This window comes from Salmo salar, chromosome 03 (assembly GCF_965601325.2).
Source record: "Salmo salar chromosome 03, fSalSal1, whole genome shotgun sequence".
In the NCBI taxonomy this organism is placed as follows: Eukaryota; Metazoa; Chordata; class Actinopteri; order Salmoniformes; family Salmonidae; genus Salmo; species Salmo salar.
In genome coordinates, this window is record NC_138293.1 from 4,549,371 (window position 1) to 4,571,680 (window position 22,310).

Consider the following 22,310-nt stretch of genomic DNA (forward strand, 5'->3'; position numbering starts at 1 on the left):
CAGGTGTTCTACTCCGCTAGCCAGCACCTCTCCTAAACAGGTGTTCTACTCCGCTAGCCAGCACCTCTCCTAAACAGGTGTTCTACTCCGCTAGCCAGCACCTCTCCTAAACAGGTGTTCTACTCTGCTAGCCAGCACCTCTCCTAAACAGGTGTTCTACTCTGCCAGCACCTCTCCCAAACAGGTGTTCTACTCTGCCAGCCAGCACCTCTCCTAAACAGGTGTTCTACTCTGCTAGCCAGCACCTCTCCTAAACAGGTGTTCTACTCTGCCAGCACCTCTCCCAAACAGGTGTTCTACTCTGCCAGCCAGCACCTCTCCTAAACAGGTGTTCTACTCTGCTAGCCAGCACCTCTCCTAAACAGGTGTTCTACTCTGCTAGCCAGCACCTCTCCTAAACAGGTGCACTACTCCGCTAGCCAGCACCTCTCCTAAACAGGTGTTCTACTCTGCTAGCCAGCACCTCTCCTAAACAGGTGTTCTACTCTGTTAGCCAGCACCTCTCCTAAACAGGTGTTCTACTCTGCTAGCCAGCACCTCTCCTAAACAGGTGTTCTACTCTGCCAGCACCTCTCCTAAACAGGTGTTCTACTCCGCTAGCCAGCACCTCTCCTAAACAGGTGTTCTACTCCGCTAGCCAGCACCTCTCCTAAACAGCACCTCTCCTAAACAGGTGTTCTACTCTGTTAGCCAGCACCTCTCCTAAACAGGTGTTCTACTCCGCTAGCCAGCATCTCTCCTAAACAGGTGTTCTACTCCGCTAGCCAGCACCTCTCCTAAACAGGTGTTCTACTCCGCTAGCCAGCACCTCTCCTAAACAGGTGTTCTACTCCGCTAGCCAGCACCTCTCCTAAACAGGTGTTCTACTCCGCTAGCCAGCACCTCTCCTAAACAGGTGTTCTACTCTGCTAGCCAGCACCCCTCCTAAACAGGTGTTCTACTCTGCCAGCACCTCTCCCAAACAGGTGTTCTACTCTGCCAGCCAGCACCTCTCCTAAACAGGTGTTCTACTCTGCTAGCCAGCACCTCTCCTAAACAGGTGTTCTACTCTGCCAGCACCTCTCCTAAACAGGTGTTCTACTCTGCTAGCCAGCATCTCTCCTAAACAGGTGTTCTACTCTGCCAGCACCTCTCCCAAACAGGTGTTCTACTCTGCCAGCCAGCACCTCTCCTAAACAGGTGTTCTACTCTGCTAGCCAGCACCTCTCCTAAACAGGTGCACTACTCCGCTAGCCAGCACCTCTCCTAAACAGGTGTTCTACTCTGCTAGCCAGCACCTCTCCTAAACAGGTGTTCTACTCTGCCAGCACCTCTCCTAAACAGGTGTTCTACTCCGCTAGCCAGCACCTCTCCTAAACAGGTGTGTGTTTCTTTCGCCTCCAGATTAAACAGGGATGGACTACCTGAACTACACTAATTTTCGCTTTCCATTGAAAAAAACTTTTTTCATTGCATGCTCATGACCCTCTTATGAGTTATAGCTTCCCGTCCCTCTCCTCGCCCCAACCTGGGCTTGAACCAGAGACCTTCTGCACACATCGAGAACAGCCACCCCACGAAGCATCGTTACCCATCGCTCCACAAAAGCCGCGGCCCTTGCAGAGCAAAGGGGAAACAACTACTTCAAGGTCTCAGAGAGAGTGACGTCACCCGATTGAAACGCTATTAGCGCGCACCACCGCTAACTAACTAGCCATTTCACATCGGTTACACCAGCACAAGTCAAGATTCTAAAATGGATAATTTAGGAACACATAGTCTTATGACCTGTTACAATGAAAACATGCCGTCCATCTCTATCGTTGTCAAATCTGTGATTGGCTGAAAGCGGAAGAAGGAATGCACAGCTGAATATGTGCGTGTACAATTTTTTTTTTTTAAGTACTGTATTTTCAGCTCTTATGATGTTTCTGGGCGTTTCTGTTTCCTTTTTTTTTAGTAAGTAACGATGTGAATTAACTGAAAGAATATTCTAGTGTGACAGTGTTCTAGTCTAGTCAAGACGTTTGCGTTTTTTTAATGTAAAATGTTTTTTGTTGTACTGTATGTGTGTTTATAGTTGTGTTAGTGTATGTAAGTTGTTTTGTCTGAAACGTTGTTCCCTCTGCTACTATTGGACCAGGTCTCTCTTGGAAAAGAGATGTTATCTCAATGAGAGAAAACCTGTATAAATAAAGGTACAATTTAAAAAATGAAATTCTACAGCATTGAAACATATTGGTATGAGCAAAACTGTTAGGATTTGAAATGTGACTTGGATATGGGATTGTTTATTAATGAATCTGTCGTTATTTAAATGGATCTGTTGTATAACTGGTTTAATCCTCAACATAAGGTTATTTTCATATTGTAAAAAAGGCTTTCGTAGCTTTAAACTGAATAATATTGTTTCCTTGTTGGTCGTCTCTTAACAAATACAATTAAAACCTCCCACAAATGTTGTATCTTCTCAAACAATCAATCAATCAAAAATATATTTATCTCTTAAATTGTTTTTATTTTTTATATGTGTCAGTGATATGCAGAGTTTTTGATCTTGAGTCACAATTAGCAAATTGGCATCAGCATAAGGCAAATGTTGGAAATGTTGCCATTATATTCTCCACTGCTTGTCCTCTCCTCATACATTTACTGAGTTGAAAGTTAATAATAAATATTTATTATCTTGTACTATAGATTCTTTCTGTCCCATCCGGGTCTTTTTTCTAGTTTGTCTCTCGCTCTCTCTGAACATAAAAGTAACAGAAGAGGTGACGGTCGTCACGTGACAGTTTCGGGTTGCTCCAACTGTTTTCCGTTATGTTTCCGGACGGCGGTCATCATGTTGCTTTCAAGGCAACTGGGAACTCGGAGGATAAAATAAACGAGTTCAAATTATGACGTCGGTGATCTTCAAGTCGAAAAAGTCGAAACTCTAGAAAAGATCCCAGAGTTTCCGAGTTGGATGACAGTTCAAAACGTTTTTTTTTCTTCCCCCCCCCAGTCGGAGATATTTCTTTCCCCACTGAGTTCCCAGTTGTCTTGAACGCACGTCAGGAAGTCTGAGATTTCAGAGTACCAAATTCCTAGTTGTTGTGAACGCGGCATTAGTCCTGTTTAGGGGCTGGGTTTCTGGTATTTTATCTAAAGAACAAATCCGTTGTAAGCAAATATGGAGAGATAAAGGCATTGAAAAGAAAAGAAGAAGTATGCCTATATTACCATAAGCTTTTAAAATGGCAATACGGGAACTGAAAGTGTGTCTTCTTGGGGTAAGTGAAATAAGTTATTGTTTTGGCGATTGTCTTTTTTTGGGAAATTCTTTGTCTGCGGTCCGTCCGAATATTTTTAGACTGAGAACCCGACCGTTTGAAATCCTTTCTGTCTAGTAAAATTTGACATCGCATAGAAACGGAACTGTTATTATCTTACTATCTTATCGAAGAATCGTTGCACACTGAGAGACATTTCTTTAGGAAAATATGTGAAGGCGACGCCACATAAACCTAATCCTAAACTTTCCCCGGCCAGTTGTAGACCTGTACAATCCCGTGTGTAATCTGTCAACTATGTGTCGTTGTTTATTATACTGCTGCTTGGTTTGTTTTGTTGTCCTTGTCAGTTGAGTGATTTCCCTTACCTTGCTTTTTTTAATTAATTTATTTATTTTTTTGCAATGGCTCTTCTGACTATTAAATAGCAGCCATTACGTCACCATCCGGTTAGAGTTGTTACAAGTAGCCTGACGCAAATGATCGAAATACGAAACATTTTATTAGGAAATGTTTGTGTAACAACAGTATAAGCTTCCTGTTCCTCGCCCCAACCTGGGCTTGAACTAGGGACCTTCTGCACACATCAACAACTGCCTCCCACGAAGCATCGTTCGTTACCCATCGCGCCACAAAAGCCGCGGCCCTTGCAGAGCAAGGGGAACAACTACTTCAGGTCTCAGAGCGAGTGACGTCACTGATTGAAACGCTATTAGTGCGCACCACCGCTAACTAACTAGCCATTTCACATCGGTTACATTTTCAGACATAGAATTTTGTTTAATAATATCAAGAAAGGAAAACTTTTAATAGCCTTAATAGCAGAAATAATATTATAGCATTGACAATACTGTTAACAACATTAAAGGGTAATGATTACTAGATAGTTATCATGGCAACCGCAAATCAAATCAAATGTATTTATAAAGTCCTTCTTACATCAGCTGATATCTCAGTGCTGTACAGAAACCCAGCCTAAAACCCCCCCAAAAAACAGCAAGCAATGCAGCTGTAGAAGCACGGTGGCTAGGAAAAACTCCCTAGAAAGGCCAAAACCTTGGAAGAAACCTAGAGAGGAACCAGGCTATGAGGGGTGGCCAGTCCTCTTCTGGCTGTGCCGGGTGGAGATTATAACAGAACATGGCCAAGATGTTTAAATGTCCATAAATGACCAGCAGGGTCAAATAATAATAATCACAGTAGTTGTCGAGGGTGCAACAAGTCAGCACCTCAAGAGTAAATGTCAGTTGGCTTTTCATAGCCGATCATTGAGAGTATCTCTACCGCTCCTGCTGTCTCTAGAGAGTTGAAAACAGCAGGTCTGGGACAGCAGGTCTGGGACAGGTAGCACGTCCGGTGAACAGGTCAGGGTTCCATAGCCGCAGGCAGAACAGTTGAAACTGGAGCAGCAGCACGCCCAGGTGGACTTGGGACAGCAAGGAGTCATCATGCCAGGTAGTCCTGAGGCATGGTCCTAGGGCTCAGGTCCTCCGAGAGAGAGAAAGAAAGAAAGAATTAGAGAGAGCATACTTAAATTCACACTGGACACCGGATAAGACGGGAGAAATACTCCAGATATAACAGACTGACCCTAGCCCCCCGACACATAAACTACTGCAGCATAAATACTGGAGACTGAGACAGGAGGGGTCAGGAGACACTGTGGCCCCATCCGATGATACCCCCGGACAGGGCCAAACAGGCAGGATATAACCCCACCCACTTTGCCAAAGCACAGCCCCCACACCACTAGAGGGATATCTTCAACCACCAACTTACCATCCTGAGACAAGGCCGAGTATAGCCCACAAAGATCACCGCCACGGCACAACCCAAGGGGGGACATTATTTACAATGCTACTGTTAATAATAATAGTAATAATAATATTAATAATTATATTCTTATTATAATTATAATAATACACTTTAGAAAACACATTAATATCCCATTGTTACGTAGCCCATATTGCACAATGTTCAGTAGATTTGTAAAAAAAAAAAAAACAATTGTGTATCCAATCAGCTTGAATGCAGTATGTTTTTCATATTGGAAAAACAAAACCTGTCAGTTTCAACTCGAGATATCTAGTTTTTGCATGGGCTGCATCTCAATCCATCGCATCCACCTCGCGGCCTTTTCAGCATCTGAGGTGGAAGGTGGCCAAGCTACAGCGGTGTTTGTCAAACCTGATTGGTCTTCTCACGAAAACGCCTGTAGCGTTAAAACAAGCAAAACCAATATGATCTCACTGTGGAAAAGGGGAGACGCTTACGAACACGATGTAACAAATGAATGGAAGTATGGAGGTCGTTTTATGCCAACAAAAATATGCGTCCAAAAAAAGGAAAATATTTCCTGAGCCATCTTATATCTCCTAGAACAGACACTTCAAAACCTTATTCCTTGTGATCAACACTGAACAAAAATATAAACGCAACATGTAAAGTGTTGGTCCCATGTTTCATGAGCTGAAATAAAAGATCACAGACATTTTTCCATACGTACAAAAAAAGCTTATTTCTCTCGAATGTTGTGCACAAATTTGTTTACATCCCTGTTACTGAACTTTTCTGCTTTTACCAAGATAATCCATCAACCTAACAGGTGTGGCATATCAAGAAGCTGATTAAACAGTATGATCATTACACAGGTGCACCTTGTGCTGGGGACACTAAAAGGCCACTCTAAAAATGTGCAGCTTTGTCACACGACACAATGCCACAGATGTTTTGAGGGAACGTGCAATTTTCATGCTGACTACAGGAATGTCCACCAGAGCTGTTGCCAGAGAATTGAATGTTCATTTCTCTAACATAAGCCACCTCCAACAATTCCTTTGAGAATTTGGAAGTACTTACAATCGGCTTCACAACCGCAGACCACATGTAACCACGCCAGCCCAGGACCTCCACATCCGGGTTCTATACCTGCGGGATCGTCTGAGACCAGCCACCCGGACAGCTGGTGAAACTGAGGAGTATTTCTATCTGTAATAAAGCCCTTTTGTGGGGAAAAAACTCAGTCTGATTGGCTGGGCCTGGCTCCTGCACAGTCATGTGAAATCCATGGATTAGGGCCTAATATTTGATCAAATAATAAAAAATAAAAAAATAAAATGTTGATACCTAAAGAGGTCCTAAAATTCTAAATCAAATAGCTAAATGATCCTTGGTATGACATTCCATTAAGACACATACAGCGAATACAATGGGTGTAAACTTTACCGTGAAATGCTCGCTTACGAGCCTTTTCATAACGATGCAGAGTAAAATAAATTATAATACAAAATAAAATATTAACACAAAGAATAAAATACACAAGAATGGAGCTATATACAGGAAGTACCAGATCAATGTGGAGCTATATACAGGAAGTACCAGATCAATGTGGAGCTATATACAGGGAGTACCAGATCAATGTGGAGCTATATACAGGGAGTACCAGATCAATGTGGAGCTATATACAGGGAGTACCAGATCAATGTGGAGCTATATACAGGGAGTACCAGATCAATGTGGAGCTATATACAGGGAGTACCTGATCAATGTGGAGCTATATACAGGGAGTACCAGATCAATGTGGAGCTATATACAGGGAGTACCAGATCAATGTGGAGCTATATACAGGGAGTACCAGATCAATGTGGAGCTATATACAGGGAGTACCAGTACCAGATCAATGTGGAGCTATATACAGGGAGTACCAGATCAATGTGGAGCTATATACAGGGAGTACCAGATCAATGTGGAGCTATATACAGGGAGTACCTGATCAATGTGGAGCTATATACAGGGAGTACCTGATCAATGTGGAGCTATATACAGGGAGTACCTGATCAATGTGGAGCTATATACAGGGAGTACCTGATCAATGTGGAGCTATATACAGGGAGTACCTGATCAATGTGGAGCTATATACAGGGAGTACCAGTACCAGATCAATGTGGAGCTATATACAGGGAGTACCAGATCAATGTGGAGCTATATACAGGAAGTACCAGATCAATGTGGAGCTATATACAGGGAGTACCAGATCAATGTGGAGCTATATACAGGGAGTACCAGATCAATGTGGAGCTATATACAGGGAGTACCAGATCAATGTGGAGCTATATACAGGGAGTACCAGATCAATGTGGAGCTATATACAGGGAGTACCTGATCAATGTGGAGCTATATACAGGGAGTACCAGATCAATGTGGAGCTATATACAGGAAGTACCAGATCAATGTGGAGCTATATACAGGGAGTACCAGATCAATGTGGAGCTATATACAGGGAGTACCACTACCAGATCAATGTGGAGCTATATACAGGGAGTACCAGATCAATGTGGAGCTATATACAGGGAGTACCAGATCAATGTGGAGCTATATACAGGGAGTACCTGATCAATGTGGAGCTATATACAGGGAGTACCAGATCAATGTGGAGCTATATACAGGGAGTACCAGATCAATGTGGAGCTATATACAGGGAGTACCAGATCAATGTGGAGCTATATACAGGGAGTACCTGATCAATGTGGAGCTATATACAGGGAGTACCAGATCAATGTGGAGCTATATACAGGGAGTACCAGATCAATGTGGAGCTATATACAGGGAGTACCAGATCAATGTGGAGCTATATACAGGGAGTACCAGATCAATGTGGAGCTATATACAGGGAGTACCACTACCTGATCAATGTGGAGCTATATACAGGGAGTACCTGATCAATGTGGAGCTATATACAGGGAGTACCAGATCAATGTGGAGCTATATACAGGGAGTACCAGATCAATGTGGAGCTATATACAGGGAGTACCAGATCAATGTGGAGCTATATACAGGGAGTACCACTACCTGATCAATGTGGAGCTATATACAGGGAGTACCTGATCAATGTGGAGCTATATACAGGGAGTACCAGATCAATGTGGAGCTATATACAGGGAGTACCTGATCAATGTGGAGCTATATACAGGGAGTACCTGATCAATGTGGAGCTATATACAGGGAGTACCACTACCAGATCAATGTGGAGCTATATACAGGAAGTACCAGATCAATGTGGAGCTATATACAGGGAGTACCAGATCAATGTGGAGCTATATACAGGGAGTACCAGATCAATGTGGAGCTATATACAGGGAGTACCAGATCAATGTGGAGCTATATACAGGGAGTACCACTACCAGATCAATGTGGAGCTATATACAGGGAGTACCTGATCAATGTGGAGCTATATACAGGGAGTACCAGATCAATGTGGAGCTATATACAGGGAGTACCAGATCAATGTGGAGCTATATACAGGGAGTACCAGATCAATGTGGAGCTAGGAGTACCAGATCAATGTGGAGCTATATACAGGGAGTACCAGATCAATGTGGAGCTATATACAGGGAGTACCAGATCAATGTGGAGCTATATACAGGGAGTACCAGATCAATGTGGAGCTATATACAGGAAGAACCAGTACTATTTTCTTCATTTGTGTTTCTCTTTTAATCATTTTAATTTTCTTGTATCTTATGGAAACTACACTGCAATTCAGTTTAATTGTAAACTGATGTGCTCCATTGTATTTGTGTAAATATAATATATATATATAATATATATATGTAAATATATCGGTGTAATATGAAATCCCGATAGGATGTAATCTGATTGAGTAGAATGACACAATGTGTAAGAAAAAATATAACATTTGTACAAAAAAATAATAATTCTAAATAAAACACTAACATATCTTGATTAGATAAGTCCCCCCCCCCCCGAGGTAATACATGTTAGAAACACCTTTGGCAGCCATTAGAGCTGTGAGTCTTTCTGGGTAAGTCTCTAAGAGTGATTACAGCTGTGAGTCTTTCTGGGTACGTCTCTAAGCGTTTTCCACAAGTTGATTGTGCAACATTTGCCCATTTGTTGTTTTTCAAATTCTTCAACCTCTGTCAAATTGATTGTTAATCATTGCAAGGCAACCATTTTCAGGTCGTGCAATAGATTTTCAAGCAGATTTAAGTCAAATCTGTAACTCAGCCACTCAGGAACATTCACTGTCTTCTTGGTAAGAAAGATTTGGCCTTGTGTTTTAGGTTATTGTCCTGCTGAAAGGTGAATTCCTCTCCCAGTGTCTGGTGGAAAGCAGACTGAACCAGGTTTTCCTCTAGGATTTTGCCTGTTCTTAGCTCCGTTCTGTTTATTTTTATCCTGAAAAACTCCCCAGTCCTTAACAATTACAAGCATACCTATAACATGATGCAGCCACCACTATGCTTGAAAATATGAAGAGTGGTACTCGTGTTGTATTGTATTTGCCCCAAACATAACACTTTGTATTCGGGACAAAAAGCTAATTGCTTTGCCACATTATTTGCAGTATTACTTTAGTGTCTTGTTGCAAACAGGATGCATGTTTTGGAATATTTTTATTCTGTACAGGCTTTGTTTTTTCACTATGTCATTTAGGTTAATATTGTGGAGTAACTACAGTGTTGTTGATCCATCCATCAGTTTTCTCCTATCACAGCCATTAAACTCTGTAGCTGTTTTAAAGTCACCATTGGCCTCATGGTGAAATCCCTGAGTGGTTTCCTTCCTCTCCAGCAACTGAGTTAGGAAGGACACCTGTATCTCTGTAGTGACTGGGTGTATTGATCCACCATCAAAAGTGTAATTAATAACTTCACCATGCTCAAAAGGATATTCAATGTCTGCTTTTTTTTAAATTTATTTGTATTTTTACACATCTACCAATAGGTGCTCTTCCTTGCAAAGCATTGGAAACCCTCCCTGGTCTTTGTGGATGAATCTGTGTTTGAAATTCACTGCTCGACTGAGGGACCTTACAGATAATTGTGTGTGTGGGGTACAGAGATGAGGTAGTCATTCAGAAATCATGTTAAACACTATTATTGCACACAGAGTGACACCATGTAACTTATTATGTGACTTGTTAAGCACATTTGTACTCCTGAACTTATTTAGGCTGTAGGTTATAGCCATAACAAAGAGGTTGAATACTTATTGACACAAGACATTTCAACTTTGAATTTTTTATTAATTTGTAAAACTTTCTTAAAACATAATTCCACTTTGACATTATGGGGTTATTGTGATGTAATTATGGGGTATTGTGATGTCATTATGGGGTTAATGTGATGTCATTATGGGGTATTGTGATGTCATCATGGGGTATTGTGATGTCATTATGGGGTATTTTGTTTAGGCCAGTGAATATTCAGACTGGAACAACAAAATGTGGATAAAGTCAAGGGGTGTTAATCCTTTCTGAAGGCACTGTATGTCTAATATGAAAAAACGTTCTGCATTTAAGCTGCTTGGCTACTCTCTTTAAGGGCCACAGAATGAGCAGCGACGCTGCTGTGGGTTTAAACTTTGTGGAGTTGGAAACTAGAAATGTTCTTGAGTAGAATGGATCCCGCTTTTTACTGCGACACAACGTACAGGCAATTATGTACAGTTCAATCAATTATAGGAGTACACAAAAAATACATTGTTGACAATTTAGGTTTGAAAAATATAATAAAAAAATCACATAATATCTTTTAATTATTCTTCGTATGATAACTAGTATAAAATATTTAGATAATTGTATACATTTCCCATCATTTTTGCCCTAATTAGTCATTGACAAAGTATACAGGACAGACTCTTATCCTGAAGGATTTCAAAAATCCGTGACCAGGGAAGTGCTTAGTTATTCTTGCTTGCTTCACAATGGTCGACATGACGACACCAACAAAACATTGTGTCCTTGGTTTGCAAAACAAGCAACACAGAGTACTAGGATGCTTTTGGCAATAACATACTGTATCTTCTCAAGCATTTTTTTCTGATCTATTTTTTATTTTTTTTTGTCTTTTGTAGACAGACAGAGCAACCCCCTACATTACATTTCACCAAACTTCTTTGTTTTTGCAGGATACTGGAGTGGGCAAGTCTAGTATTGTATGTCGTTTTGTACAAGACCATTTCGACCACAACATCAGTCCAACGATAGGGTAAGTTGTCAGAGCATTAATACCTTCTTCTACGCAATAGGTAGCAACAAGTGTGTAATCAGCTTTCAGCCTGTCCTGTTGTGGACACCTTTTTCAGGAATCTCAAATAAGACTCAAACCCAAGTTCTCTGTCTTCCTTGTCCCAAGGAGGAAAATGAGATTAGCAAAACATATGTGTTGGGAGGATTTTGCTGGATATAAGGGCTTTATATCCAAAGACCGTTTTCTTTGTCTGCTTTCTCATCTGATTGTGTATGTCATAATAGATCTGGTAGTGACTAGTGAGTGAATCTAAAACAGGGATGGATAACTGGCGGTGCGCGGGCCACAGTGAATCTAAAACAGGGATGGATAACTGGCGGTGCGCGGGCCACAGTGAATCTAAAACAGGGATGGATAACTGGCGGTGTGCGGGCCACAGTGAATCTAAAACAGGGATGGATAACTGGCGGTGCGCGGGCCACATGGCTCCCCTTTTGTAGGCCTGAGGACCAATTTCCAAAATGTGCAGAAATACATTTTTAAAATGTAAATGTTTTCTCTTCACTGTCACGAGAGGGGGGGGGGGGGGGCTAAAATGTTTATCTCGCAGGGAGGGGGCACTGTGTCCTGTGTCCCCCCCCCCCCCCATTCTGTGCCCCCCCCCCCCTGTCAAAGTTACCCATCTCTGATCTAAAACATACAACATCCCTCACAGGAAACAGTTAGTTGTTCTATTTCCTTCTATATCATTCACAGTTGTATAATGGTGAGACCAACTGCTTGGCCTAACGTGCTGTGTTATTTTTTGCAGGGCATCGTTTTTAACCAAGACGGTACCGTGTGGACATGAACTACACAAGTTCCTCATCTGGGACACAGCGGGACAGGAAAGGGTGGGTTAGCTACCTCGTCTTTCATCATCCGCTATATGTTTCAACTACTCATCTCTCGTCTGTTCATCGGTTGTTTCTGCCTTTGCTCATCCTTCATCTGTTTATAACTCGAGAGAGAGAGAGAGAGAGAGAGAGAGAGAGAGAGAGAGAGAGAGAGAGAGAGAGAGAGAGAGAGAGAGAGGCTGCTGCCTACACTGAGACCCAAATCACTGGACACTTTAATAAATGGATCACTAGTCACTTTTTAAACAATGCCACTTTAAACAATGCCACTTTAAATAATGCCACTTTAATTATGTTTACATATCTTACATTACTCATATCACACGTGTATATACTGTATTTGATACCATCTACCGCACCTTGCCTATGCCGCTGGGACATCGCTCATCCATATACTTATATGTACATATTCTCATTCACCCCTTTAGATTTGTGTGTATTAGGTAGTAGTTGGGGCATTGTTAGATTACTTGTTAGATATTACTGCACGGTCGGAACTAGAAGCACAAGCATTTCGCTACACTCGCATTAACATCTGCTAACCATGTGTATGTGACCAATAACATCTGCTAACCGTGTGTATGTGACCATTAACATCTGCTAACCATGTGTATGTGACCATTAACATCTGCTAACCGTGTGTATGTGACCATTAACATCTGCTAACCATGTGTATGTGACCATTAACATCTGCTAACCATGTGTATGTGATCAATAACATGTGATTTGATTTAGTTGCCAGCTTGAGCTAAACTCATTCGGGGAGAGATTTTATACAAATCTGTCCACATTGTTTACGTTTCGTTAAAAACAAATGTCCTACAGTAACTTCAGTGCTTGCTAGGAGGTAAAGTCTGGTTCCAGGGGTCAATGGAGAGAGTTGGCATGGCAACTCTTTTCACTGTTTACTTCTTGGTTCCAAAGTATGTATCCAGACACTTGTCAAGTCACATTTACAGGCGACTAGGTATCGTGATGTATCCTTTCGAAGGGATCATGTGATTGGTTATTCTGAGACACACTGAGAGGTCAGGGTTCAAGGTTCATAGCACTGTTGTGACATGATGACTCACAAGGGTGGGGGGTGTGTGTGTGTGTGTGTGTGTGTGTGTGTGTGTGTGTGTGTGTGTGTGTGTGTGTGTGTGTGTGTGTGTGTGTGTGTGTGTGTGTAGGCTGCCTGGGCAGTAGTGGGATAGATAGTAGATACTGGTGAAATCCGTTTCATGTTTTGTTTCCTTGTCACGATAGTAACGAGTATCTTGATACTGGTATCGTCCTGGACCTAATTATCGTCTAATGTCTAATGTTAAATCACTTGGTTATCTCGTCATCCCTTCGTCCAACATTGTTGCATTTCCTGGTTTGTATTTTTAAACTTAGAATGTTTTTTTCTTTTCCAAACTAAAGTTGAGAGAGTTGGCTACATGCCTGGTAATGTACCATGAATATGTACCGTGAATATGTACCGTGAATATGTACCATGAATATGTACCATGAATATGTACTGTGAATATGTACCGTGAATATGTACCATGCATATGTACCATGAATATGTACCGTGAATATGTACCGTGAATATCTACCATGAATATGTACCTTGAATATCTACCATGAATATCTACCATGAATATCTACCATGAATATCTACCATGAATATGTACCTTGAATATCTACCATGAATAGCTACCATGAATATGTACCGTGAATATGTACCGTGAATATGTACCGTGAATATCTACCGTGAATATCTACCGTGAATATCTACCATGAATATGTACCTTGAATATCTACCATGAATATCTACCATGAATATGTACCATGAATATCTACCATGAATATGTACCATGAATATCTACCATGAATATGTACCGTGAATATGTACCATGAATAGCTACCATGAATATCTACCATGAATATGTACCGTGAATATGTACCATGAATACGTACCATAAATATCTACCATGAATACGTACCATGAATATCTATAGGCGATACCAAACAGTTATAACTGAGTTATAAAGCAAGTCAACGGCGGTTATAATAATATCGGACTAATGAACTGCAACCTGCACTTGCTTGTGCAGATGGGAATTTATGCTGTTGTTCTACTAGCGACCGTAACTTTAATGTGTCGTTGTATTCCAGTTCCACTCGCTGGCCCCCATGTACTACAGAGGCTCTGCCGCCGCTGTCATCGTCTACGACATCACCAAACTGGTAAGGAACGGATTCCAGACGACAAGACGTTAAAGCCCGGTTCCCCAGATCTATTTGTGTTGTCTTGCCAACTCCTATCTTCGTTGTCATGCCAAACTGATCTCAGGGCTCCTATTCATAAAGCTTCTCAGTGTATCAGTGCCGATCTGCTTTTTTTTTTTATTATTATGAATCAGTTTAGATGGGCAGGGAAGACCTGATCCTAGAATCAGCCCAGAGCTGTGGATAATGAAGACCTGATCCTAGAATCAGCCCAGAGCTGTGGATAATGAAGACCTGATCCTAGAATCAGCCCAGAGCTGTGGATAATGAAGACCTGATCCTAGAATCAGCCCAGAGCTGTGGATAATGAAGACCTGATCCTAGGATCAGCCCAGAGCTGTGGATAATGAAGACCTGATCCTAGAATCAGCCCAGAGCTGTGGATAATGAAGACCTGATCCTAGAATCAGCCCAGAGCTGTGGATAATGAAGACCTGATCCTAGAATCAGCCCAGAGCTGTGGGTAATGAAGACCTGATCCTAGAATCAGCTCAGAGCTGTGGATAATGAAGACCTGATCCTAGATCAGCACAACTACTCTGAAATGCTTTATGAATACAGGCCCAGGCTAGAGAAATTAGGCTTTGTATAAAAAGCCAGGTTTGACCCATCAGCCCTGGAGTAAAGTGTAACCTGGCCATTCTGTCTGTCTGTCTGTCTGTCTGTCTGTCTGTCTGTCTGTCTGTCTGTCTGTCTGTCTGTCTGTCTGTCTGTCTGTCTGTCTGTCTGTCTGTCTGTCTGTCTGTCTGTGTGTGTGTGTGTGTGTGTGTGTGTCTGCCAGGACTCTTTCCAGACACTGAAGAAATGGGTGAAGGAGCTGAAAGAACATGGTCCTGAGGACATCGTTGTAGCCATCGCAGGGAACAAAAACGACTTGGGGGACATCAGGTATCAATTATTATTATTATTATTGATTAGATTTTTTTCATGTTCGGGTCAACATCATAAATAGATTGTACATACAGGAAACAGGAAACAGGAAACAACCAACAAACAGCAAGACAATACAATGAAAGTAAACAAGTACACACTAACAATAAGTATTATACATTCACTTTAAGTAGTCTGCTATTAATGTTTCCAATACTGATTTATTCTTTTTATTGCTTTCTTAGTAGTAGTAGTATAATATATAAAGTATATAGTATATAAACTATATAAAATACAGAGTCAAATTGACCAGGGTTGTCACGGCTGTGTGGAGAGACGGAACAAGGCGCAGCGTGCTCCGAGATCCACATATTTTATTAAGTGAAACTTTGAACAAAACAAATAAAGAAACAGCGAACCGTGACATCAGCGGCGCTACATGCTACTAACTCAAAACAAGATCCCACCAAAACACAGTGGGGGAAATGGCTGCCTAAATATGATCCCCAATCAGAGACAACGATAAACAGCTGCCTCCGATTGGGAACCATACCAGGCCAACATAGAAATAGAACAACCTAGATAACCCATCCTAGTCACACCCCGACCTAACCAACATAGAGAATAAAAGGCTCTCTATGGTCAGGGCATGACCAGCGTCCAGTTGACCCATAGATTCATTGAATTTTTATATTGACACCTCTCAGGGGGCTGTATAAGCAATATTAGGGAGAAGAGATAGTAGAGTCTCATATTGTGTAGAAATCCCCTCCCTAAATATAGCACTCATTTTCTCCAGTGGTAACACATCTCACACTACCACTGATTTATGGTTGGCGGTCTTTTATCCAGTTAAGGAGAATTCATTTGCGGGCCACAAAGAGTCATTTTTGTAAGAAGATTGAGCTGTGTTAAGGTGAGTAAGGGTCTGTTCCCGACGACACCTGATACAAATAGCCATGGGGCCATTCATATAGGATACCTGACCATGCCCTCCAGCTCTGTTTTCACATTTTCCCAGGACATTGTAATGAAAGTTCAGAACAGATGGCCAGTCCAGAAAAGAGGGACTTTGTCCTTCTTCCACTTCCAACAGATATCAGAGAGTCCCATGAACCTCCACTTCCAACAGCTATCAGAGAGTCCCATGAACCTCCACTTCCAACAGGTGTCAGAGAGTCCCATGAACCTCCACTTCCAACAGGTGTCAGAGAGTCCCATGAACCTCCACTTCCAACAGGTGTCAGAGAGTCCCATGAACCTCCACTTCCAACAGGTGTCAGAGAGTCCCATGAACCTCCACTTCCAACAGCTATCAGAGAGTCCCATGAACCTCCACTTCCAACAGGTGTCAGAGAGTCCCATGAACCTCCACTTCCAACAGCTATCAGAGAGTCCCATGAACCTCCACTTCCAACAGCTATCAGAGAGTCCCATGAACCTCCACTTCCAACAGCTATCAGAGAGTCCCATGAACCTCCACTTCCAACAGGTGTCAGAAAGTCCCATGAACCTCCACTTCCAACAGGTGTCAGAGAGTCCCATGAACCTCCACTTCCAACAGGTGTCAGAGAGTCCCATGAACCCTTGGCAGAATCTTATACTGCATCTATGGCATCTTGTTGCAGGTGATAAGTCATCTTGCTTTGAGCACAGCCTTTGTCCAATTTAGAATTTCTGGGGCGTCTCTTCCCAGCTCCGTTTCCCATACCCTAATCAGAGCACTTGAGTTACTTTCAACATTAGAGCGTAAATCAATATAAAATGAAGAAATAAAAGTTAGGTATTTCAGCTTTCAACTGAGCCATTCTGCAATTATACAAGCATGACATGCCCAGTTATACATCTGTAGATGACGTAGTGCTAGACTTTCTACATTAATATAGTAGCTGCAATTTACTAACTTTCAGCCTTCCTCTTTTTCTGTGCAATATAAAGTCTGATAGATAGTTATTGAGTTCATTCAAAGTATTTCTTATGTATTAGTACTTCACCGCTGTACAGCTCTGTACTGCATTTACAACCCGCATGACGTGTTACTGCTTTTCGGACTAGGAAGTGGTCATTCTGAATTCCCAGAAATACAGGAAGTGGCGCTTACTGACTGAGCACCTTTTTTTGTTTGTTTAGTTAACAACTTGAAGACTTTTCAGCGGACATTCTCAGGAGTGTAACACCACCGCCGCTACGTTAAAGGCTGTTTCTTCTGGAAGCTCTGTTGATGAGTCAACCCCAGTACTAATTGTAGTGTCTCTTTTTTTTTTTTAACAGGGAAGTTCCTATGAAGGAAGCTAAGGACTTTGCTGAGTCCATCGCAGCTATCTTCATGGAGACCAGCGCCAGAAACGCTGTCAATGTGGAGGAGCTCTTTCAGAAGATCAGTAAGTGTTCAATGTGTTCACATCTCATATGGTTTGTTTACCATTCACTGGTACCAGGGTTGGGTTCAATTTGAATTGAAGTCAGTTCATTCGGGAAGTAAAATTAAGTGAAAATGAGAAGTTTATTTATTTCAAAAGATGTTTTTATTTTAAAATCAAATCACTTACCTGAATTGATCGCAGCCCATGCATCATGCTAAGCTCTTTATTCTTCTTCTTCTTCTGTAAAGCATTGCGAATATCTTTTGATATCTGTTTGTTTTAGATGTAAGTTACCATCACAACATTCTATGGAACCTAAGACGGTAATCAGGGTGCTTCTCAAATGGCACTCTATTATAGTGCACTACTTTTCGACAGCACTATATAGGGAAAACGGTGCCGTCTGAGAAGCAACCACAGTGTAATAGTTTGCGTAATGATCCGTGTTGTGTTGTGTTTCAGGTAAACAGATTCCGCCCCTGGAGAATCCAGATTTAGAGAGTAATGAGTCCTTCAAGATAATCCGGCAGCCCCCTCCGTCTAACAAACGCTGCTGCTAGTAAGACCCCCGTCCGAGTCCCAAATAGACCCCTACCAACCTACCCCCTAGGCCCTACCCCCCTAGCACCTTACGCCCTAGGTATTTCTGTAGATCTCAAGGGGATTGTACTGGTGTAGTATGATCGAATATGTTGGAAACTCTACCTGTCTTATCTCAGGGAAAGGTGGCGATATTATCGTGTTACCACACTGCTTACACCTATCCTATACTTTCAGATCGGTATGAAGTCGCTAGGCCTTAGGGGTAAGGGGCAAGGGGTCAGTTTGGAATTCAGCATCCGATTGCCAGTGAGATTATCACTCTCTTTGGTACCATTCCATACACAGTTCCATGGATCAAGTCCACACATCCCTCTTGACACACGAGTCACAATGTAGAGTTGGTATACACAACAGCTGGATAGTTCAGCTCCCGATTGCCCCTTTCGACAGTCCACAATGGATATACAATACATGGGTCTCATGGAGAGAGGAGGACAACAAGGCTTTGGCTTTGTGATAGATCAGAACCTCTCCCCTATATAGCGTAGTGAACAGAGTGTCCCAAGTCTAGAAACCGTCCCTATAACCCATATAAAGCTAGTTGGACATTTCGCCATATTGTACCTATTCTACCTACTAGATATATCCAGGATATATCCAGGACAACCGGGCCGTGATTGGGAGTCCCCATAGGGCGACGCACAATTGGCCCAGCGTCGTCCGGGTTTGTCCGGCGTAGGCCCGTCATTGTAAATAAGAATATTTGTTCTTAAACTGACTTGCCAAGTTAAATAAAGGCTCAATTAATAAAAAGAATGTTGAAATCTAGTTAAATAAAGGTTACATTTCAATTATACTCCTGTGCCTTGGTACCGTGTGCTGTAGGCGTAATTTCTGGATATAGAGAGGAACCAGTGTTTAGTGGGATATGTTTTAGCAGCACAGAAAAATAAACATTTCATCTTTTTAGAAATAGAGAAAAAAAATAAGAATCTAAATTTTAAATTGAATATATATATATTTTTTTTCATTTAATCTTTATTTAACTAGGCAAGTCAGTTAAGAATAAATTCTTATTTACAATGACTGGCCTTACCGGAAAATCAAAAACATGTTAATAAAATAACTTATGACTTGAGATTACATTCCGAATACTGATACGATATAGAGCTTATGAATTCTCATTCCCGAACAATGCGGTCATCAGATGTGTAGATCCATTGATTGTATTGCTGCACCGTTGCTCCAGTATTACAGTGATAGGAGTTAATATCCATTTATTGCATGAATTTGGTCTCACCGACCGTCGTTGTCTTTTGCCCCATTGAACGCTTGTAAACTCAGGAGAGAAAAAAAGAAACGTCCCTTTTTCAGGACCCTGTCTTTCAAAGATAATTCGTTAAAAATCCAAATAACTTCACAGATCTTCATTTGTAAAGGGTTTAAACACTGTTTTCACATGCTTGTTCAATGAACCGTAAACAATTAATGAACATGCACCTGTGGAACAGTCGTTAAGACACAGACGGTAGGCAATTAAGGTCACAGTTATGAAAACTTAGGACACTAAAGAGGCCTTTCTACTGACTCTGAAAAACATCAAAAGAAAGATGCCCAGGGTCCCTGCTCATCTGCGTGAACGTGCCTTAGGCATGCTGCAAGGAGGCATGAGGACTGCAGATGTGGCCAGGGCAATAAATTGCAATGTCCGTACTGTGAGATGCCTAAGACAGCGCTACAGGGAGACAGGACGGACAGCTGATCATCCTCGCAGTGGCAGACCACGTGTAACAACACCTGCACAGGATCGGTACATCCGAACACTACACCTGCGGGACAGGTACAGGATGGCAACAACAACTGCCCGAGTTACACCAGGAACGCACAATCCCTCCATCAGTGCTCAGACTGTCCGCAATAGGCTGAGAGAGGCTGGACTGAGGGCTTGTAGGCCTGATGTAAGGCAGGTCCTCACCAGACATCACCGGCACAAACCCACAGTTGCTGGACCAGACAGGACTGGCAAAAAGTGCTCTTCACTGACAATTAGCGGTTTTGTCTCACCAGGGGTGATGGTCAGATTTGCGTTTATTGTCGAAGGAATGAGCGTTACACCGAGGCCTGTACTCTGGAGCGGGATCGATTTGGAGATACTGACACCAGATACTGACTGTTACTTTTGATTTTGACCCCCCCCCTTTGTTCAGGGACACATTATTCAATTTCTGTTAGTCACATGTCTGTGGAAATTGTTCAGTTTATGTCTCAGTTGTTGAATCTTGTTATGTTCATACAAATATTTACACATGTTAAGTTTACTGAAAATAAACGCAGTTGACAGCGAGAGGACGTTTCTTTTTTTTAGTTTTTTTGCTGAGTTTATATGTACATGCCTGTATAGCACACATGTAGAATATGTATTTCTGAGAATGTACTGTATAAGATGTTCATAATGTATATGAAGGACTAGGTTGCATGAGCACATGAATGCATCGTAGGGCGGCAGATATCCTAGCAGTTAAGAGCTTTTTGGCCAGTAACCGAAAGGTCGCTGGTTCGAATCCCCAAGCCTATTAGGTGTAGAAATCTGACGATGTACCCTTGAGCAATGCACTTAACCCTGATTGGTCCTCTAAGTCGCTCTGGATAAGAGCATCTTCAAAATGACTCAAAAATTTTAAAATAATTTGTAAAGGTCATGTTAATTGACTGATATTATCTCATAGAACAAAATGTAGAAGATCTCTTAAGCCCGTGTTAACTTCTGACCTTATTTTGGGCGTATATCCCAGAACCCCATTCTTTTTCCCCATTTAATTTCCCCTATAGGAATGCCCAACGAACCAGAGGTAGAAAATGCTAACACGTTTCTGCTTTTAGGACTACAATCTGGCGAGCTCTATAGGGCCAGATGCAGAGATAGATAGATTGGCAAATTACTGCGTCTGTGTAGAAAAACAGGGGACCCATAGGCTTTTGGATTTGACCGCTTTTATGTCATTTTATTTGTAGTTTGAGCACTTTTTCATGGAAAATTGTTGATTCAGTATTCGTTTTTGATGACTACATTCCCTTACGATTGTCCATCGATAGCTGAATTGCTACAGTGGATTGAAATGTCCACAGAACTGAATGGAATATGGAGTTTACAGCAACACTGCAATGTCATATTGTAAAAAAAATGTTTTGTACTTTGTAGGTAGATATAATACTTTTTTTTTTTTACTATCAGGATTTTATACAATATTTTGAATTAGTCAGTGTACAGGTATTTACCATGAGATGTTAACACACAATACTGTTCTGGATTCTTCTGTACAAGTTTGACCGATGTCCAGGTGTGGCAACAATCAATAATCTGATCAAACTAGATTTGCACATTTCTTGCCCTGAATGCCTTCCATCACAGTCCATTGTGCAATGTAAACAAATGCCTTTGTGTTAGTTTTTCCCCCCTGTAGACAAAATCGAATAGGAAATTGATTATTATTCATAGTTTTAAATTGTAAAACATTTTTTTTGTGTGCTTGAGTGAAGTTATACCCTTTTCTATATCCTATGCAGACCAGATTAACATTTGATATATTCATCTGTATAATAATAAAATGGTCATTTCTATTTTCTCTTGTTCTTAATCTCTTTTTTCCTGCTTTATAGAAAGACAACGACAATCTGTCTGATCCACAACTGGAGTGTTTCCATCATATAGGTGGGGTACCCCCTCTTACTACCATCATATAGGTGGGGTACCCCCTCTTACTACCACCATATAGGTGGGGTACCCCCTCTTACTACCATCATATAGGTGGGGTACCCCCTCTTACTACCATCATATAGGTGGGGTACCCCCTCTACTACCATCATATAGGTGGGGTACCCCCTCTTACTACCATCATATAGGTGGGGTACCCCCTCTTACTACCATCATATAGGTGGGGTACCCCCCCTCTTACTACCATCATATAGGTGGGGTACCCCCTCTTACTACCATCATATAGGTGGGGTACCCCCTCTTACTACCATCATATAGGTGGGGTACCCCCCTCTTACTACCACCATATAGGTGGGGTACCCCCTCTTACTACCATCATATAGGTGGGTTACCCCCCTCTTACTACCATCATATAGGTGGGG

General features: G+C 41.7%; 1 protein-coding gene across 1 annotated transcript; it reads left to right on the forward strand.

Annotated features, from left to right (window-relative positions):
• The first annotated feature begins 3,136 nt into the window (after positions 1–3,136).
• rab31 (Ras-related protein Rab-31) lies at positions 3,137–21,794 on the forward strand. The gene is given in 7 exon segments (NM_001173577.1): positions 3,137–3,251; positions 11,184–11,263; positions 12,057–12,138; positions 14,287–14,358; positions 15,182–15,288; positions 17,542–17,651; positions 18,096–21,794. Coding segments are annotated over 7 exon segments (585 nt in total). The 5' UTR covers positions 3,137–3,215; the 3' UTR covers positions 18,194–21,794.
• Positions 21,795–22,310: the final 516 nt, after the last annotated feature.